Source organism: Piliocolobus tephrosceles, chromosome Y (genome assembly GCF_002776525.5).
Source record: "Piliocolobus tephrosceles isolate RC106 chromosome Y, ASM277652v3, whole genome shotgun sequence".
NCBI lineage: Eukaryota > Metazoa > Chordata > Mammalia > Primates > Cercopithecidae > Piliocolobus > Piliocolobus tephrosceles.
Window position 1 is genome coordinate 7,641,586 of NC_045456.1, and position 16,741 is coordinate 7,658,326.

The following is a 16,741-nucleotide window of genomic DNA, read 5'->3' on the forward strand; positions in this document are numbered from 1 at the left end:
TAGCACATCGGTAGGTAATTAGCAGGTACTTAATGAATGCTGAAAACGTCCTTTTGTGGTCTCCAATGTTTGGGGCACAAAACCCTAAATAACCAATGACTGTCACTAGTGAAATGCTACAGTGACACAAAATTGCTTTCTTGAGTCTCTAAAACAAGCATGTTCTTCCATGTCAATTTTTCACATTCTCAAGACTCCCTGGATCTGCTTACCAGAGTCTCACATTTTCCCTCCACAGGAAGCTGAAACCCCACGTAGTGTTCTTGAAGAAATTGGACTGACATAACTCTCCTCCCTTGTTGATGACTTCTTGTGGCATTTCACACACTGTAGACGGTCACTCCCTTCATGTCCATGTTAGCTAATGGTGTCAGATGATGTCTTGTCAGTATTACTGTTTTGCTAAGCCGCTTCATTCATGCCTACACAATTTTTTTAAAGGGAACTTTAGTTAATTAAGTGATAAGGGACTTAAATATGAATTAGAACGGTGCAGAAAAAGATCCTTTTCTGGATATTTTAAGGTTTAAAGGTCAGTTTCTCTTAATCTGATTATGTGCACATATGAAAATGGCACATATACATGTAAAATCAATCAGGCAGTATACATTTATTATTGCATTTGACAAAGGAAACTCTTAAATTATAATGTGAAACCTGGTTTTATGAAACCAAAGACTAGTGCAGCATTTCAGTATATGCAAAAAAAAAAAAAAAGGGAATTGACATGTCACATATCAAATGAATAGAAACTTAACTTTGTTGAAACTTTAAAAAGCAAATTTACTCCAAAGACTTGTATTGGAAATTACATACCTTTTTTTTTTTTTTTTTTAAGGAATACAGATTATTTTAAATGACTAAATTGGAATACTTCTTACACTAAAAATTATTTCTTAGGCATTCTGAATCTGGGATGAGAAACAGGATTGTTTCACAATAGTAAGCACATAATTTTTAAGGCCAAGGCACATTCGACTCCTGAGATGAATTTTTTGTGGTCATAATCACATACTTAGTTGAGTTGTTTTTGATACCCCAAAATAAAGTGAGAATGTTAATTTTCCAGGAATTCTTCATAACAGTATCTTACAAAAAAAACGTGTTGCTGTCTTCACAGTGTTATGTGTAAAGTCATTGTTTAAAGCATGAATGTTCCCTCTGGGGTATTTGTTAAAGCCAAATTTATTTTGCTTCCCTCCACTTAGAAGTGCTGCACACTTCACAGCAACTTCCTTTCTTTCCATGGCACTGCCTAGTTAACAGAAGTCTTATAAACATTTAAAAAGACACGTTTCATATAAAAAAGTGAGAGTTAAATGAGGTAAAATGGCATTAGTTGGCTCTATTTTTTAAAGCTATATAATTGTTCAGCGTCACTTTTCTAAGTACCTATACATATCTAAACATGTCTTCACGGTTTATATTTTCACTTGTATATGCTGGGCTGGATTAAGCTTTGTTGTGATTGTGACCAATATTCAGGCCACGTGAGCACTGTCTTATCACATCGCCAATTAGTTGTAATAAATGTTCAACGTACAAACACTGGAGTGTGTTTTTATCTCTTTCCAAGTTTGTCAAACTATGGAGAGCTGCTGAAGGAAGAATTTCTAATTTTGTTTTCAGTAAAATGTTGAAAATTCCCCTCCATTTGAATATGGTGGTTGTTATAAGCACACAAGATACATGGTGGAAGATCTAAGGAGTCTTCGTGTACTTCATTAAAAACTAACGTGGATTCCATGCTACTGAGAGCTTATCTACACATTTATTTTCAATAAATGCTGCTTTTAAAACCTTGATGCAGTTGACTTTTCTACTCTTTCTGAATGAACAACTTAGATTATTACTCAAAAGGTATTTCAGATCAACTGGATTCCTCTTACCCCCTTGTGAACTGAAGGTGCTAGCACATGCAACAGAAAGGGACTAATATTTGCAGACTGTACTACCTAATCTATGCAACAAATCAAATATATGGTTATCATGATAGTTAAGGGACCTCCTATTACTACAGATAGGAAATGTCACATTCTAAAACTGGGATATTTAAGAAGGAGGCAGGAACTACCATCAAATTAAGTTGCTAGTTTATTAGAAAAAAAGACATTTATAGGTTTAAAAAGCCTCCAGCATGCAGCTAGCTCTTCACTGAAAACAGGCCTGTGGGCTTCTGCCAGCAATGTATAGTTGGAATTTTTGAAACATAAATAGTCATCAGGCAATATATACAAAAAACATTAATAAATGTTCAAGATGGACATGTATCAGGATAATGAACCCGTCAGTGGTTTAAAAACTTCCTGCCCTTCTACCCTGCCTATTAATATTTGAGGGGAAAGTCATCAACATCTCAGTTGTCTTGAGCTCAAGATGGTGGTGGTTTTCTTTCTTATCTTCCATGATCTATTAAGACTTCAGCTTTGCAGACCACATTTAATTGCATATATCTTGACTGTATTTAGAAAAGTATTAAAAAATACTGAATTTAATGATAATTACTTGGCGTTACTGAAATCAGTAGATAGTTCTAGGTCAATCATTTTCAGGGGGAAGCAGGCATTTAGAGTCTGGAACAAATGCAACTTTTTAAAGTGAAATTATCCTGGACCACATGCATGATTTCTTTTATTGACTACACATTAAAGAACTCTCATCCTTAACAGATATCATGCAGAAATCCCAATTTTGAGGAAACTTTCTTCCTATTTAAATTTCGTTAACGTTTCAGTATTTTATGTATGTTTTAAATCCTTATTCCCAAATCTCAAATTGACAAATGTCACATACTCCAAAATTCAAGATCCCAAGTATGTCAATGGAAAGAAAGTTACAAAAAATAGATAAAGCTGGGGAGCATCTTATTTATGATCTGAAATCTAGGTATAATATTTTGCCCGAAGCTTTTTCTGCATTAGGTTCTATTCTCTGACCATTCTGTTATGATTTTTTATACCAGGATTGCTTTAACACTAGGCATATTTAGTACCAATGACCCTAATATTCCTGGAAATGACAAAAATAAACTTTACTCCTATATAAAGAACTTTCTAACACACTATTTTAAAAAGTACACCATGACGGCCCCCAGCTGAAGAGTAGGAGGAAGAAAATGGACTTTGCCCATCAGTACTTTAAAACTGAGAAAGTGACCTTTAAAGCAAAAAAAGCTGTTCAGCTATTACATACAGACAAATCCAATACATTATTAATAAAAAGCAAACAAGCAGGGCGCAGTGGCACTCACCTGGTAATCTCAGCTATTCTGGAGGCTGAGCCAAGAGGATCACTTGAGCCCAGGCGTTTGAGGCTATAGTGCACAATGATCATGTGAACAGCCACTGCACTCCAGCCTGGGCAACATAGCAAGACCCTGTCTCTAAAAAAAAGGGGTAGGGGGCAAACAAGAATCAAAAAACATTAAATATGTGAACACATAAAATTTATCAAATTGGTAAGGATTAAAATTACTTAGCATTGTGGGAGCAGTGAAGTTTATTGTTGACATAATTTTTTTTGTAGTCTTCTGGCAGGCAACTTGGAAATATTTTAGTATTCATCTCCTTGATACAATTTATCCTAAGGAAATGATCAAAAATATGTGGAAGTATTTAAGAAAATCCATCACAGGATTGTTTTCAGCACAGGATTCTTTAATAGTACAAAATTAAAAATCTAACAATGAGGATATGGTTGAAAAAACTGATAGATCCATATTGTGCAGTGAATAAAACGAAGACTAGGGCTTGATGAAATATGACAATGCTTCTTGTGAATAAAAGCATATTCAACTGCATTCATATATGTTCTTTGTATAAAAAGATGTGTACATAGGGCTGGCTGTGGTGGCTCACACCTATAATCCCAGCCCTTTGGGAAGACAAGGTGGGAGGATCACTTGAGCCCGGGAGTTCAAGACCAGCTTGAGCAACATGGCAAAACGCTGTCTCCACAAAAAAAATGTTTAAAAATTAGCCAGGTGTGGTGGTGTGTACCTTGTAGTCTCAGCTACTTGGGTGGCTGAGGTGGGAAGATCACCTGAGCCCGAGAGTTTGAGGCTGCAGTGAGCTATGATCATGTCACTGCTCGTGAGAACCTATCTCTAAAAAAGAAAAAAGTGTACATACTAAAACAATGCTCCGATGTTTAGTTCTCTCTCAGGGTTAGGATTACAAGTAATTTTCATGTTGTTATTTATGTATTTTATGTTTTCTATACTAACCATACTTCATGATTGTAAGAGAATAAAAAATATTTTTAAACAGAATCCCAGGCTACATAGGGTTCAGCCAGACTTGCAAACCCATCTGCGTTCATAGCCTTCTATCCGAGTATGTAGCAACCATAATAAATAAGATACACAGTCATTTAAGAACAAAACTAGTTTATTTAGATTTGGGACTCTGAACAGTTCTGTCTTTATTACCCGACCTCCTCCTGCCACGACTTCGGGACCTAGAGGAACTTTGGCTCCGGCTGCGGCGGCTCCTGCGGCTCCGGCTTCGGCTGCCCCGGCCGCGGCTGCGGTCCCTGCTGCGGTCCCTATTTCTTCCTCTGTTTCGTGAATTGTGCCTCTCCCGACTCTTTGATGTGCGTTTGTGAGATTTCTTCCCCCTGTGACTACTCCTTTTCCTCTCGGATTCCCCATTTCTTTTGTAGGAGTGGTCTGGACTAGGGTTTCTCCTTCCCCGCAGCCTGCTGTAGTAGTCGTCATGGTGACCCATCCTCTCCCTCCTTTCGGAGTTCTTCCCAAAGGAGGAGCCAGTCCGATCTGGAGACAAGTAGATGTCTCTATTAGCTTCCCAGAATTCATTGTTGGGATTTCTGAACACGTGAAGAAAGTTGCAGTGCTTTCCTCTTGGACACTGTTGTATTTCAAATAACCCTGCAAGGGCACAGTGATGAAACAGCACTTATCACGGCGTATTCTGAAGATGCTACTTTATCCTTTTCAGAAGGTACATTTCTGATGTTTGGATATGCTAGAACTATTTTCTACTGTGTATTATGTAAAAGGGGCTTACATAAATTGATGTCATAATTTGGTTCCCACAATTTCAAACATGCTCTAACAAGTGACACTCTGAAAGGTAACACATCAGAAGTTCTCATTAAGCAGAACAGCCCATGCCCCTACTGGATTATGGTGCAGACTGCAACTGAACAAATGGTGGCCACGTTATCTTTTCCAGGTTTCACCTTCCCACTGATTGAAGATTTTGATCCCTGATTAACATCAAATAGCCAGCTCTTTGGGTCCCTGTGGTAGCATGGTTTGATGGCATGGAGGTGACAGGCCAGAACCACTGGTCAAAAGAGAAGGCCTGGCCAGTCGTGGTGGCTCACACTTAATAATCCTAACACTTTGGGAGGCTGAGGCGGGCAGATCACCTGAGGTCAGGAGTTTGAGACCAGCCTGGCCAACATGGCGAAACCCCACCTCTACTAAAAATACAAAAATTAGCTGGACGTGGTGGCAGGCGCTTGTAATTCCAGCTACTCAGGAGGCTGAGGCATGAGAATCACTTAAACCCAGGAGGTGGAGGTTGCAGTGAGCCGAAATCATGCCACTGCACTCCAGCCTGGGTGACAGAGTAAGACTCACTCTCAAAAAACAAACAAAAAAACAAAAGAGAAGGCCTATTAAACATGGAGGAGTCTATATTTTGTTTACACTTTGTAAGATTATAAACATTACACTAATGCTTCAAATTCACTAAATGCTTTTAATACAGAAGACTCCTATCAAAGATAAAATCTATTTGAACAATTTTGAGATCTTTGGGGTTCTCAAACGTTTTTTAAAAGCAGTAATAAATTCCCCAGACATGCACAACAGTTAGAAGTGAAATACCTCCGTACCACACACCATAGACAAAAATCAACTCAAACTGCATCCAAGACCTAAATGTTAAGAAATGAACTATGACTCAAGAGAAAACATACAAGTAAATCTTTGTGACCCTGGGCTAAGCAATGTCATCCTAGATGTGACACCAAAAGCACAAACAAAAAAATAGGTAAATTGAACTTCATCAAAATTTAAAACTTGTATTTTGAAAGAACACGAAGTGAAAAGACAACCTACAAAATGGGAGAAAATATCTGCAAATCATATTTGTGACCAGGTACTTGTATGGAGAATATACCAAGAACTCTTACAACTCAATAATAAAAAGACAAAGAGCCTAGTTAGAAAATGGGCAAAGGATCCAAACAGACATCTCCCCAAAGACAAACAAATGGCCAATAATGAGAAGATGCTCAGTATCTTTAGTCAATAAGGAAAAAATGAAGCTTTTTTTTTTTTAATGAAATAGTCCCCTGCTTTGGAGGAGTCAAGGCCACACTCAGAAGCTCCTCACTGAAATCACACTGGATTCCCAGGAAGGAACTGACAAAAGTAACTGCCTTTATGGAGTGAACAATTCCATCTCTTTCTTCCCCCCGAGTCTTTAAACTTCAAGTGTAATGGTTCTTCTAGTTTCCCTTAGCAAGGAATCCTAAAATCTTTCTTTTCCCTTCATAAATGGTTTCAAAATGACAGCATCCAGGAAGACAAGCTTGCCAAAGATTCTGTGAAGCAGGCATGTGTAGAGAGCAAAGAAACATAAGTAAAGGGTAAGATAAGTGCTCCCCAGAGGCATTTAGAGTTCATCTGTTTTCACCTGGGGAACAGCCCACTGAGAGAAATCACAACATAACGAGGCCTTCAAAACTGCTGGCTGCTCTCTGCACAAGACTGGATCATTTTCTGATTGGGTTGCCACTGTCCGATGTCAGTCTGACTGCATGCATGTTTAACTGATCCCAAGCCTACAATTAGCCTCTAGGGCGCAGGAGCATGTATTCCAAGTAAGGCAGGAAATGCTATGGGTAAGGTAATGTAGGTGGTGATGACAGAAGATTCATTAGGGATAAAGATGGAAAGAAAGAAAGAAACAAAGAAACAAACAGCTCAAGTGAGGTGAGCCAATGAATAGAAAATACCTCTGAAACTGCAACAAGGGAAATGGGGCTTCCACAGACGTAACTCCTTAGGCTTCCTGATTTGTCAGACACAGAGCCCGGGACTGAAGACTGGAAGATCGGAATTCTAGCCCCAGCTCTGTCACCAATACGTTGTGACCTCAATCACTTCATCTATCAAGTGACTCATGAGGTCGGTTACAGATCTAAACTGTGGTGTTCTTTCTATAAAGTTCTCTGCTCATCTACTGTGTGAGGCAAAAAGCTATGCCTCACCACTTTAAAATACTGGGTTTTCCCCAAAGAGTATCCCTTTACATAGCAGTGGAACAATTGAGGAAAAAAATCATCACTTTGTCTTTTACCACAAATCGCCATTTTCCACCGGGTCACTGGGCAGAATTCACACTGCAGCTGTCGTCCCGCATACCATCGCCCGTTAAACAGAGAAAGGGCTGCTTGGCATTCTTCTTCCCTTTAAACCAAAAATCAAATGATAAGCTTTACAGTAACTTCCTGATATGCAGATTAGCCCGACTATTAACTAATCCCGTTATTAATTTATTGTAGGACCACCAAGTTCACTGATTTTGTACCTAGGGAAGAGTCGTTAAAATATTCAAGCTCCCGAAGCTCACAGTTTATTCAGGAACCCTTTTTACTAACCCTCGGAGAGGTTTCAATGCATGGAAATTGGCTTGAATGAAAGCTTCTTAATCCAAAAGACTGGACCACTAAAAATGCAGAAGTGTTTTCCACTGTTAGGGCCTATTCTTTCTCAGATAGGATTGCTGTTCTTCTTATTACGCTGGTTAATTTAACCCATTAGCCATAGTATGGCCTAGGCAGACAGCAAGATAAGCAGAAATGATACAGTAATTGCTCTCTTAGCTGGTCAAATGCACACGAAGATGATTTTGGGCTTCAATCTGTGGCTCTTTCACTATAAATGCTTTTATGTTCTCTATTCTAGTTATCCCTTTTTAGTTTGTATTTTAATTATTAAAATTATGAGTAATAACATAACCACATTGTAAAACATTCAAAGCTATGTAAATATACAAAGAATGAAATATAAATGTATTATTTTTTCTTTTTGAGATGGAGTCTCACTCTCACTCTGTCCCCCAGGCTGGAGTGCAGTGGTACAGTCATACCTCACTGCAGCCTCGACCTCCTGGGCTCAAGTGATCCTCCTGCCTCAGCCTCACAAAGAGCCGAGACTGCCAGCACATGCCACCACATTCGGCTAATTGTTTTATTTTTTGTAGAGATGAGGTCTCTCTTCAAGTGATTCTCCTGCCTCAGCCTCCCGAGTAGCTGGGATTACAGGTGGCTGCCACCACACCTGGCTAATTTTTTGTATTTTTAGTAGAGATGGGGTTTTGCCATGTTAACCAGGCTGGTCTTGAACTCCTGGCCTCAAGTGATCCTCCCACTTCAGCCTCCAAAAGTGTTGGGATGACAGGCGTGAGCTACCATGCCCAGCTTATGTTATTTTCACATCCATTCTATATTTCTGTTTCAACTCTTAATATTTACGTTTTAAATATTTAGATTTATTTAAATTTTAATTTTATTTAAATATTTTAAAATATATGAAAGCTGGGCCAAGTGCGGTGGCTCATGCCTGTAATCCCAGTACTTTGGGGGGCTGAGGCAGGTGGATCGCCGGAGGTTAGGAGTTCAAGATCAGCCTGGTCATCATGGTAAAACCCCATCTCTACTAAAAATACAAAAAATTAGCCAGGCGTGGTGGCAGGCACTTGTAATCCCAGCTACTCAGGAGGCCGAGGCAGGAGAATCACTTGAACCTGGGAGGTGGAGGGTGCAGTGAGCTGAGACCACGCCATTGCACTCTAGCCTGGGCAACAAGAGCGAAACTCCATCTCAAAAAAAATAAAAATAAAAATAAAAATATTAGAAATAAAATATATGAAAGTTATATATCCAGTGGAAACATCCCAGACATCAACAGAAACAGAACAACAAACTGTGACAAATCAGGAAGACATTCACAAGCAGAATACTTACGACTGGTACTGAACATATACATTGCCCCTCAGGTGAGGTTCCAAATTGCAGCTGACCTAGGGAGCAATGAAGAATGCTATCATAAAAAATTCCGGAAAAGAAACCAGCCATTCATCAAATGTTTGTCCAGGCTAACATTCCCCAAAGCAGTTACCAATCAAAGATTCCAAAATAGAGATACTAGCTGACTCTGGCATCTGTTTAAGGCGTCCTTGGCACATGGCAATGTGCCTGATCCCTGTTAGTCCAGGTCTGTTTTTTCCCACAAATAGGAAATGTTTCACACATCCATAAAAATACAGAAGATATCAATCAGCCTATATATACACTACCCAGATTTAACACTAACGTTTTCCACTTTTGAATGAGAATTTTTACATATGTAAAACATTAAAGACCCAGTTGAAGCCCTTCTATCCCATTCTTCTCCCTCCTCCATCACAAAGGTGAACACTTTCCACAGGTTGAGTGTAGCCTTCACATTCCAAACACAAATACACATATTACATACATAGACCTACACAGACACAAATACAAATACACAGATACAGGCATATATACATATATCATATGCATGCCAAAACCCACACATATGTATCATACATATAAATGTCTATTATTTATAACGGGTATACACATATTTATGTATACATATGCAAAGAAACAGGTAATATGTATTGATAAACAACATAGTGTTGCTTTGTATGTTTTAAAATTTTATAGAAATAGTATTTATTCCATATTCTTTTTTCAAGATATAGTCACATAAACTTAACTACTGTATACTGGATATATCAAAAAATAAAACTTATCTACTCCTCTAGAATGATGGTTTTTCAAGATGCTTCCAATTGTTCATCCACAAACAGTACTGCAGTCAGCATTCTGAAACAGGTCTCTGTGGGTGTAAAGATCTCTCTACTGTGCAGAGCCAATGTATAGATGACACGTACCTTCACTAGGTACTGACAAACTGCTCTCTGAAGTGGTTTTACTAATGTACACATCCTCATCTACTCTTGGTATTAATAGAATTTATAATTTTTTGCCCGATAGGTGTGAATATCATCCCATTTTCATATGTACTGTTCCTATTACTAGTTAGGTTAAATATTTGATCATTTGCCTTCAACAATGACAAATCTGATATGCTTTTATATACTAGTATATAAAAAGGTCCTCAAATATTCATACTAGTGTTTAGCATTTATGTTCAAAATGAATCTGTAATTTTACAAATTTGTCCCAGAGTATTTTCTTAGGGTATCTAAAAACGAGCGGGATCCATACTCAATGACAATTTGTAATACCACCCTTAGAAGGAAGAATAAAAGGCCCCGGGAGTGCACGTCAGCTGTGCAAGCCAGGGTGCGAGAACTCGAAACAAAAGAAAAAATACGTTGTGGTGGTTGTGGTTTGTGGGTGCAGCCTGTTGCAAGTAAGGGTGCAATTTCCATGAACTACTCTGAAGTTCTGAAAGCAGCCCTCCCTCTACCACTTCACAGAAGCAGTATAATCAAGAAACCCTACGAGGAAAACCGCTGATGTAATCCAGTCCCCTCACTTTCAGGATAAGGAAAAGGCAGGAAGAAGTGGCAAGGCCAGTCAAACCACATGGCCTCCTTGTGCAATGTTTCTAACATGGTATTGTGTGGGTGTGACCAGGCAGTTCCACTTCAGCAGTTATTGCTTGTGCTGACAAGTAGTGTGAAGACAGAAAGGCATATGCCCCAGAAACAAAAGGTTAAGGAGGAAAAAAAAATAAAAAAGAATTTTTAAAAATACTGAAATCAGTTGATAGAAATATAGCCTTCAATGTCAGGAATATCTTTGTTTTTTGGGGGGTGTTCCAACTTTTCATCATCATTTGCAACTTGCAGGAAAAAATTCACAGTATTATTCCTGTCTTTTCCCAAATTATGGGACAATTTCCCGCCTTACCATAACCAAGGCAATTCCGGTTCAGATCTGACGGAACCACAGACAAGGCAGGAAGCTTCACCCTGTTAGAATTCAACGAATGGGTCCTGGGAGCAGCAGAGATTACATCTGGCCTTACCCTTGCATTAAGGAATATTTTAAAATAATTATGTGTCATCTGAATGCCTTTTTCACCAACTATGCTGCATCACAGACCATGGTTTGTATAATATTATATTCAGTATTGAAAGTATCTAATGAATAAAAAGAATGTAAAAAAAGCAGTGGAGGAGGGGGTGGAATCTAGGTTTCCGTGGTTTATGTTCTTGTGTGGCTCCAGAAGAAAGAACATACACCTTGGGTGGAAGCTAAGCTGGTACTGTCAACACAATGAACCAACAAACTTAGTGAGTGAAGTGTCACACTGTACACGGAAGCCACCTACAGAGGAAGGAAGGGAATGCACCGTTTGTCACATGCAGCTTCTAAGTGAAGGACTGGATGGCTATGTGCAGGGGACCTGATACAGAGAATGCATGTGCTGGAAAAGAACTGGAGCACAAAGCTACCAGATAAATGAAAGATCCTTTGCAATCTAGACCCCTAGCATTCAGGAAATACCATGCTAATACATGTTTATGATTTCATGTGGTATTGACGCGACATTGGCAACGAGGTAGGGGGTGGAAAGAGAGAATGAGGGAAGTCACAGTTACAGAGTGTCAGCATGCCTGACCCCAGCTGAGCCTGTGTCCCAGCTCTCTTGGGCCATTAAGTACTGCAGGGTGAAGCAAACGAGTCCCCTCCTCCACACGCATGCCCACCTTGAACTGAATCACTTTCCCCACGTTCTTGAACTCGGGCAACACATCCTCATAGAAATCTAGGAACTGCTGGTAGGTTTCTTCCTCGCTGTACTCCAGGCTTGCATCAGGGTCATAGTCATCCCTTCTGCACTGCTCCATTCCAAATGTTGTAAACATGCTCTTAATAAGAAGGGTAGGACTGGATGTTGGGAAATTATGTTTACGTGAACATCTGCATATGAAAGAAAAACTGAAATTCACTAGACCAATAGTTGAAAATTACACACAAAACACCTGCTTTAGACTAGGCGTGGTGGTTCACGCCTGTAATCCCAACACTTTGGGAGGCCGAGGCGGGCGAATCACCTGAGGTCCAGAGTTTGAGACCAGCCTGGCTAACATGGTAAAACCCCAATTCTACTAAAAATACAAAAAATTAGCCGGGCGTGTTGGTGTGCGCCTGTAGCGCCTATAATCCCAGCTACTTGGGAGGTTGAGGCAGGAGAATCGCTTGAACCCAGGAGGCGGAGGTTGCAGTGAGCTGAGATCGCGCCATTGCACTCCAGCCTGGGCAACAAAAGTGAAACTCCATCTCAAACAAAAAACAAACAAACAAACAAAAAAAACACTTGCTTTAAATTTTGAGATAGAAACTCAAGTAATTTAGTTGTTTTGACTTAACTGAAAGAGAATAAACCCCACTCAGATGCCAAGTTTCAGCGCTTAAGGGGATTTTTTTTTTAAGTGCTGAAACTTGGCACTTGCTGTTTTAATGTCAAGTTGGAAACATTTCAAAGTTCATATACCATTCAGCTGCCTTTGAATGAAGTTCAGGAAGCCTATTACATGTTGAACCATAGGGGAAAAGAAGGCCTGCTGATTGGTGTGACAGGATGTGGTGATAGGCATGAAGATGTCACATGCGGGACTGCTGAGAGGAAGGTGGGAACACACAATGCAATCCTGGTTCTGTACAATCGTCAGTGGACTCCATGTTTACACAATATAGTAATCCAAGAATTTCCAGTTAATGAAGCAACTCAATCTGATCTGTGTACAGCATCTTGTAGCTTTCATGGCATTTTTACATTTTTCCCCTCTGGTCCTTATATCCCTTTAGGACAGTGGGGACTAGTATTTTCTCCACTTTGCAAAGAAGGAAGCTGAGACCTAGAAAAGCACACTTGCCCAAGTCATATGGCTTGGAAGAGAGGGATCCAAGACATCTGCATTAATCTACTATCTGGTGCCTGTCCATGATAGGGTGTAATAAATACAATTTGTTTTTGAGACAGGGTCTTGTTCTGTCATACAGGCTGGAGTGCGATGGTATGACTATACTTCGCTGCAACCTTGAATTCCCCGGGCTCAAGTGATCCTACTGCCTCAGCATCTTGAGTAGCTGGCGCATGCCACCATGCCCGGATAACTTTTTTATTTTTGTAGGGATGGGGTCTCGCTATGCTGCCCAGGCTGGTCTCGCACTCCTGGCTTCAAGTGATCCTCTTGCATCAGCCTCCCAAAGCTCTGGGATTACAGGTATGAGCTACCATACCTGCATCATTTAATTCTTATTTAATGAAGGTGGCTAACCATTATGAAGAACAGTTTTCTTTTCATAGTTTAAACTGGACCAAGGCTAAGCTGACTAGACTGTACCTGAGTAGTATTTCAAAAATCCTTCATATGAGTTTACTTTCTTACTTACTTCCTTCTCCTAACATACAATGAGGAGGAAAAATGTAGTTCAAGGTTCCAAATAGGCCGGGTGTGGTGGCTCAAGCCTGTAATCCCAGCACTTTGGGAGGCTGAGACGGGCGGATCACGAGGTCAGGAGGTCGAGACCATCCTGGCTAACACGGTGAAACCCCGTCTCTACTAAAAACTACAAAAAACTAGCCGGGCGAGGTGGCGACGCCTGTAGTCCCAGCTACTTGGGAGGCTGAGGCAGGAGAATGGCGTGAACCCGGGAGGCGGAGCTTGCAGTGAGCTGAGATCTGGCCATGGCACTCCAGCTTGGGTGACAGAGCGAGACTCCGTCTCAAAAAAAAAGAAAGAAAACCAAAGGTTCCAAATAAACAAAATTTTCCTGGTTAGGTTGCTAGTAAAAAATTGGTAAGAAAAAAACTTTTTTTTTTTTTTTTTTTTTTTTTTGCTGGGGGAGTCCACAGAATTTAGGAAGAAAGAGAGTTGAAGAATAGGACATGTTGGGAAAAAATAACACTGGTCCTGAAATGACTAAATGTTTAATCACACTCACTTTCCACATCTGTAATGTCTATCTAAGCACCTACTGAGATAATGCTTACAGAATGCCCAGCATACACCATGCTCAGCTCAGAAATGCTCAATCAGTGTTCATTAATGTGAAATTTTCTATTTTCCAAATGACCTCCTGGATTATTCAATTAGAGACCTTGCAATTAGATCCCTCTTCCCAACTACTGACAGAACAAAGAGCAAAGACTCGACCTGGCTGGCAACACTAACAGTGAATCAAAATGTTATAAGTATGAAGCATGCACAGAATTAAACAAGGAACCAATTTAATGAGGTTAAAATTCTGCTCAAGGGATTCTTAGATCTGAATGAACTTGGCCCTAGTTCCCAGGATGTCAAATAAGCATTTGTCAGTTTTGGAATAGAACTGAAGTCCCTGCCTGGGGAAAAATCCCACCTGGCCTAAAGACAGTCCTTATAATCTAAGTGTATACAAAAGGCCAGCCCTAGAGTTTTTACTGAAAACTCAGCTAAGAGAAGTGACATTTACGAAGGCAGTCTAAAGCTGCGGTTCCAAGCCTGTGTGGTTCTCAGAATTACCTGGGAAGAACTGAGATTTCTTACTTCCTACCCTAGACCATCTGATCAGACCTCAAGGGGTGGGGGACCCATATTTTCAAAGTAGCTCCCTGCCTGGTCCTGAAGATCAGCCATATTTGGGAACCACTGGTTTCGGGCGTACTATTTACCCATTATTCTGATACTTAAGTCAGTTTGCTGCAAAAACCCACAGTTGTTGGATATTACCTTAGGCCAAGAATGGCCAATAAATGGCGTGGGTATCCAAATGCCCCCTCAGGTATAGCTAACTGACTCCTCCTCTTTTTCTTCTTCTCAAGGAAGTACTCCTGGTACCCATTACCTTTGTGCTACATAGAATCCCCGCATTGCACATCAAAGTGAAGCTGCAATCATTTATCAAAGGTCACTGCAAGAAACATTCTCATTAAAATTACGTATGCAACGGTTATAAAGCATCTATTCAAGTTATTGTCCACCTTCCTATTTAATGTCTTTGTAAAATATTCCATGGGAGAAACCTTTAGAATTGGGTGCCAGGGAAATTTTTGTCTTTCTAGAGATATCACTCATTCTTCCTTTTTGGTAAGAATTACAGCTTATTATCTGCTTGAGATGCATTCAAATACGGAGAAATAAAAACCTGGAGAAAATAATTCACTTTCTCTTCCTTTCCTTGCTTTCAATTTCCTTTACTTTCTTTAACTTAATGCACCAGATCACGAACCTTCTTTAAATCACTTTTGGAAGTAAGTGAGGTATAAATAGACCACTCAGTTTTACCTTCCATTAGTAATTATTACCTTTTAGGAGAAAAACAAATAGATTCCCCTCAAAGCTGTGACTCCAAAAAACGCCAATTCCACCGTGGCTCTAGAATTGAACTCTGTACTAATTACAAAAACAACCAACCAAAGAAATGCTTAGATTATGGAAGTGTTCCTCCGATGGTCTGACAAAACTTAACGACAGAGCAGAACGGCTGCACGATCTGGAGCAAGTCACCGGGGCTCTCCATAAAAGGGGAACAGAGCAGTCTACTTGTCTAAAGGGATGGTGCTAGATTTTGTAACTGCTAATTTCACAGAATTTCATGTCACAACTTATCACCTGAATGATGAAAATCTCCACATTGCTCTCATACTTTGATAGCTGTGATGGTAAAATTTCATATGCCTATGAAAACTGTAAGAAATGTTCGCAAACTAATTTGACCACTGTCCATATTTCCTTGAAATGACTTGAGGAGAGATGGGGTCTGAGAGCATGACGGGCCATTCCCTCTTCCTACAAGGAAGGGCCTATCAACCAAGTTCTCGAAATCGTTTAAGACATCCCCCCTCCTCTCACTTTTGCCCAACAAAAGGAGAATCAGGCCGGGGGCAGTGGCTCACGCCTGTAATCCCAGCACTTTGGGAGGCCGAGGCGGGCAGATCACGAGGTCAAGAGATCGAGACCATCCTGGCCAACATGGTGAAACCTCGTCTATACTAAAAATGCAAAAAAATTAGCCGGGTGTGGTGGCATGTCCCAGCTACTCAGGAGGCTAAAGCAGGAGAATTGCTTGAACCTGGAGGTGGAGCTTGCAGTGAGCCGAGATCGTACCACTGCACTCCAGCCTGGTGACAGGGCGAGACTCCGTCTCAAAAAAAAAAAAAAAAAAAAAAAAGGAGAATCAAGAATCAGGCTACCATGGGTCTTAAATTTAGAGGAAATGTTAGAGATAGAGCCTACATGAGGGATCCTGCAGCTGGAAAACATTAAATGCAATTTGGTTCAACTACCCATGCAAATGTGAACTTGCATGGAGTCCCAGTTGTCTCTGAAAGGTAATTCACAGTGCATTTTTCTTTAGTGGGAAGTTTTTTACACCAATCAATTATTACCATTTCTTGTTCAGATTAAGTGTATATTTGAGAAACACTTCTAAAGGTATCAAAGGGAATAAAGTCTCTTTCTTTTCCTTAGTTCCCAGTTTTTCAAGAGGAGGTTTTCTACTAATTAGAAGATCCTGTGACTCTTTTCACAGACATTCCGGACATCTGCAATCCCACCTCTAAAATACAAAAGGACATACACACTTGACATTAGTGGCTGTCAATCCTAGGGCACACTAGAAACACTTGAGGACATTTTGAAACTAAGGCCACCCAAGTCCCTGGTATTCTTTTATTTATCTTTTTTTTTTTTTTAAATAGAGACTAGGTTTT

At 40.0% G+C, this 16,741-nt stretch overlaps 2 protein-coding genes across 2 annotated transcripts in view; one reads left to right on the forward strand and one right to left on the reverse strand.

Moving 5' to 3' along the window:
* The window catches only part of AP1S2 (adaptor related protein complex 1 subunit sigma 2), a 29,773-nt gene extending 27,970 nt beyond the window's left edge, over positions 1 to 1,803 (forward strand). The window contains exon 5 of the mRNA XM_023198931.1: positions 239 to 1,803. Within this exon, the coding sequence (XP_023054699.1) occupies positions 239 to 286 (48 nt within the window). The 3' untranslated portion in view covers positions 287 to 1,803. The remainder of the gene's footprint in view (positions 1 to 238) is intronic.
* A 2,567-nt stretch (positions 1,804 to 4,370) lies between these two features.
* ZRSR2 (zinc finger CCCH-type, RNA binding motif and serine/arginine rich 2) overlaps positions 4,371 to 16,741 on the reverse strand; it is a 35,239-nt gene continuing 22,868 nt past the window's right edge. Inside the window, exons 8-11 of the mRNA XM_023199058.3 lie at positions 11,751 to 11,964; positions 9,007 to 9,062; positions 7,338 to 7,447; positions 4,371 to 4,888 (exon numbers count right to left, since the gene is read on the reverse strand). Of these exons, the coding sequence (XP_023054826.1) occupies positions 4,389 to 4,888; positions 7,338 to 7,447; positions 9,007 to 9,062; positions 11,751 to 11,964 (880 nt within the window). The 3' untranslated portion in view covers positions 4,371 to 4,388. The remainder of the gene's footprint in view (positions 4,889 to 7,337; positions 7,448 to 9,006; positions 9,063 to 11,750; positions 11,965 to 16,741) is intronic.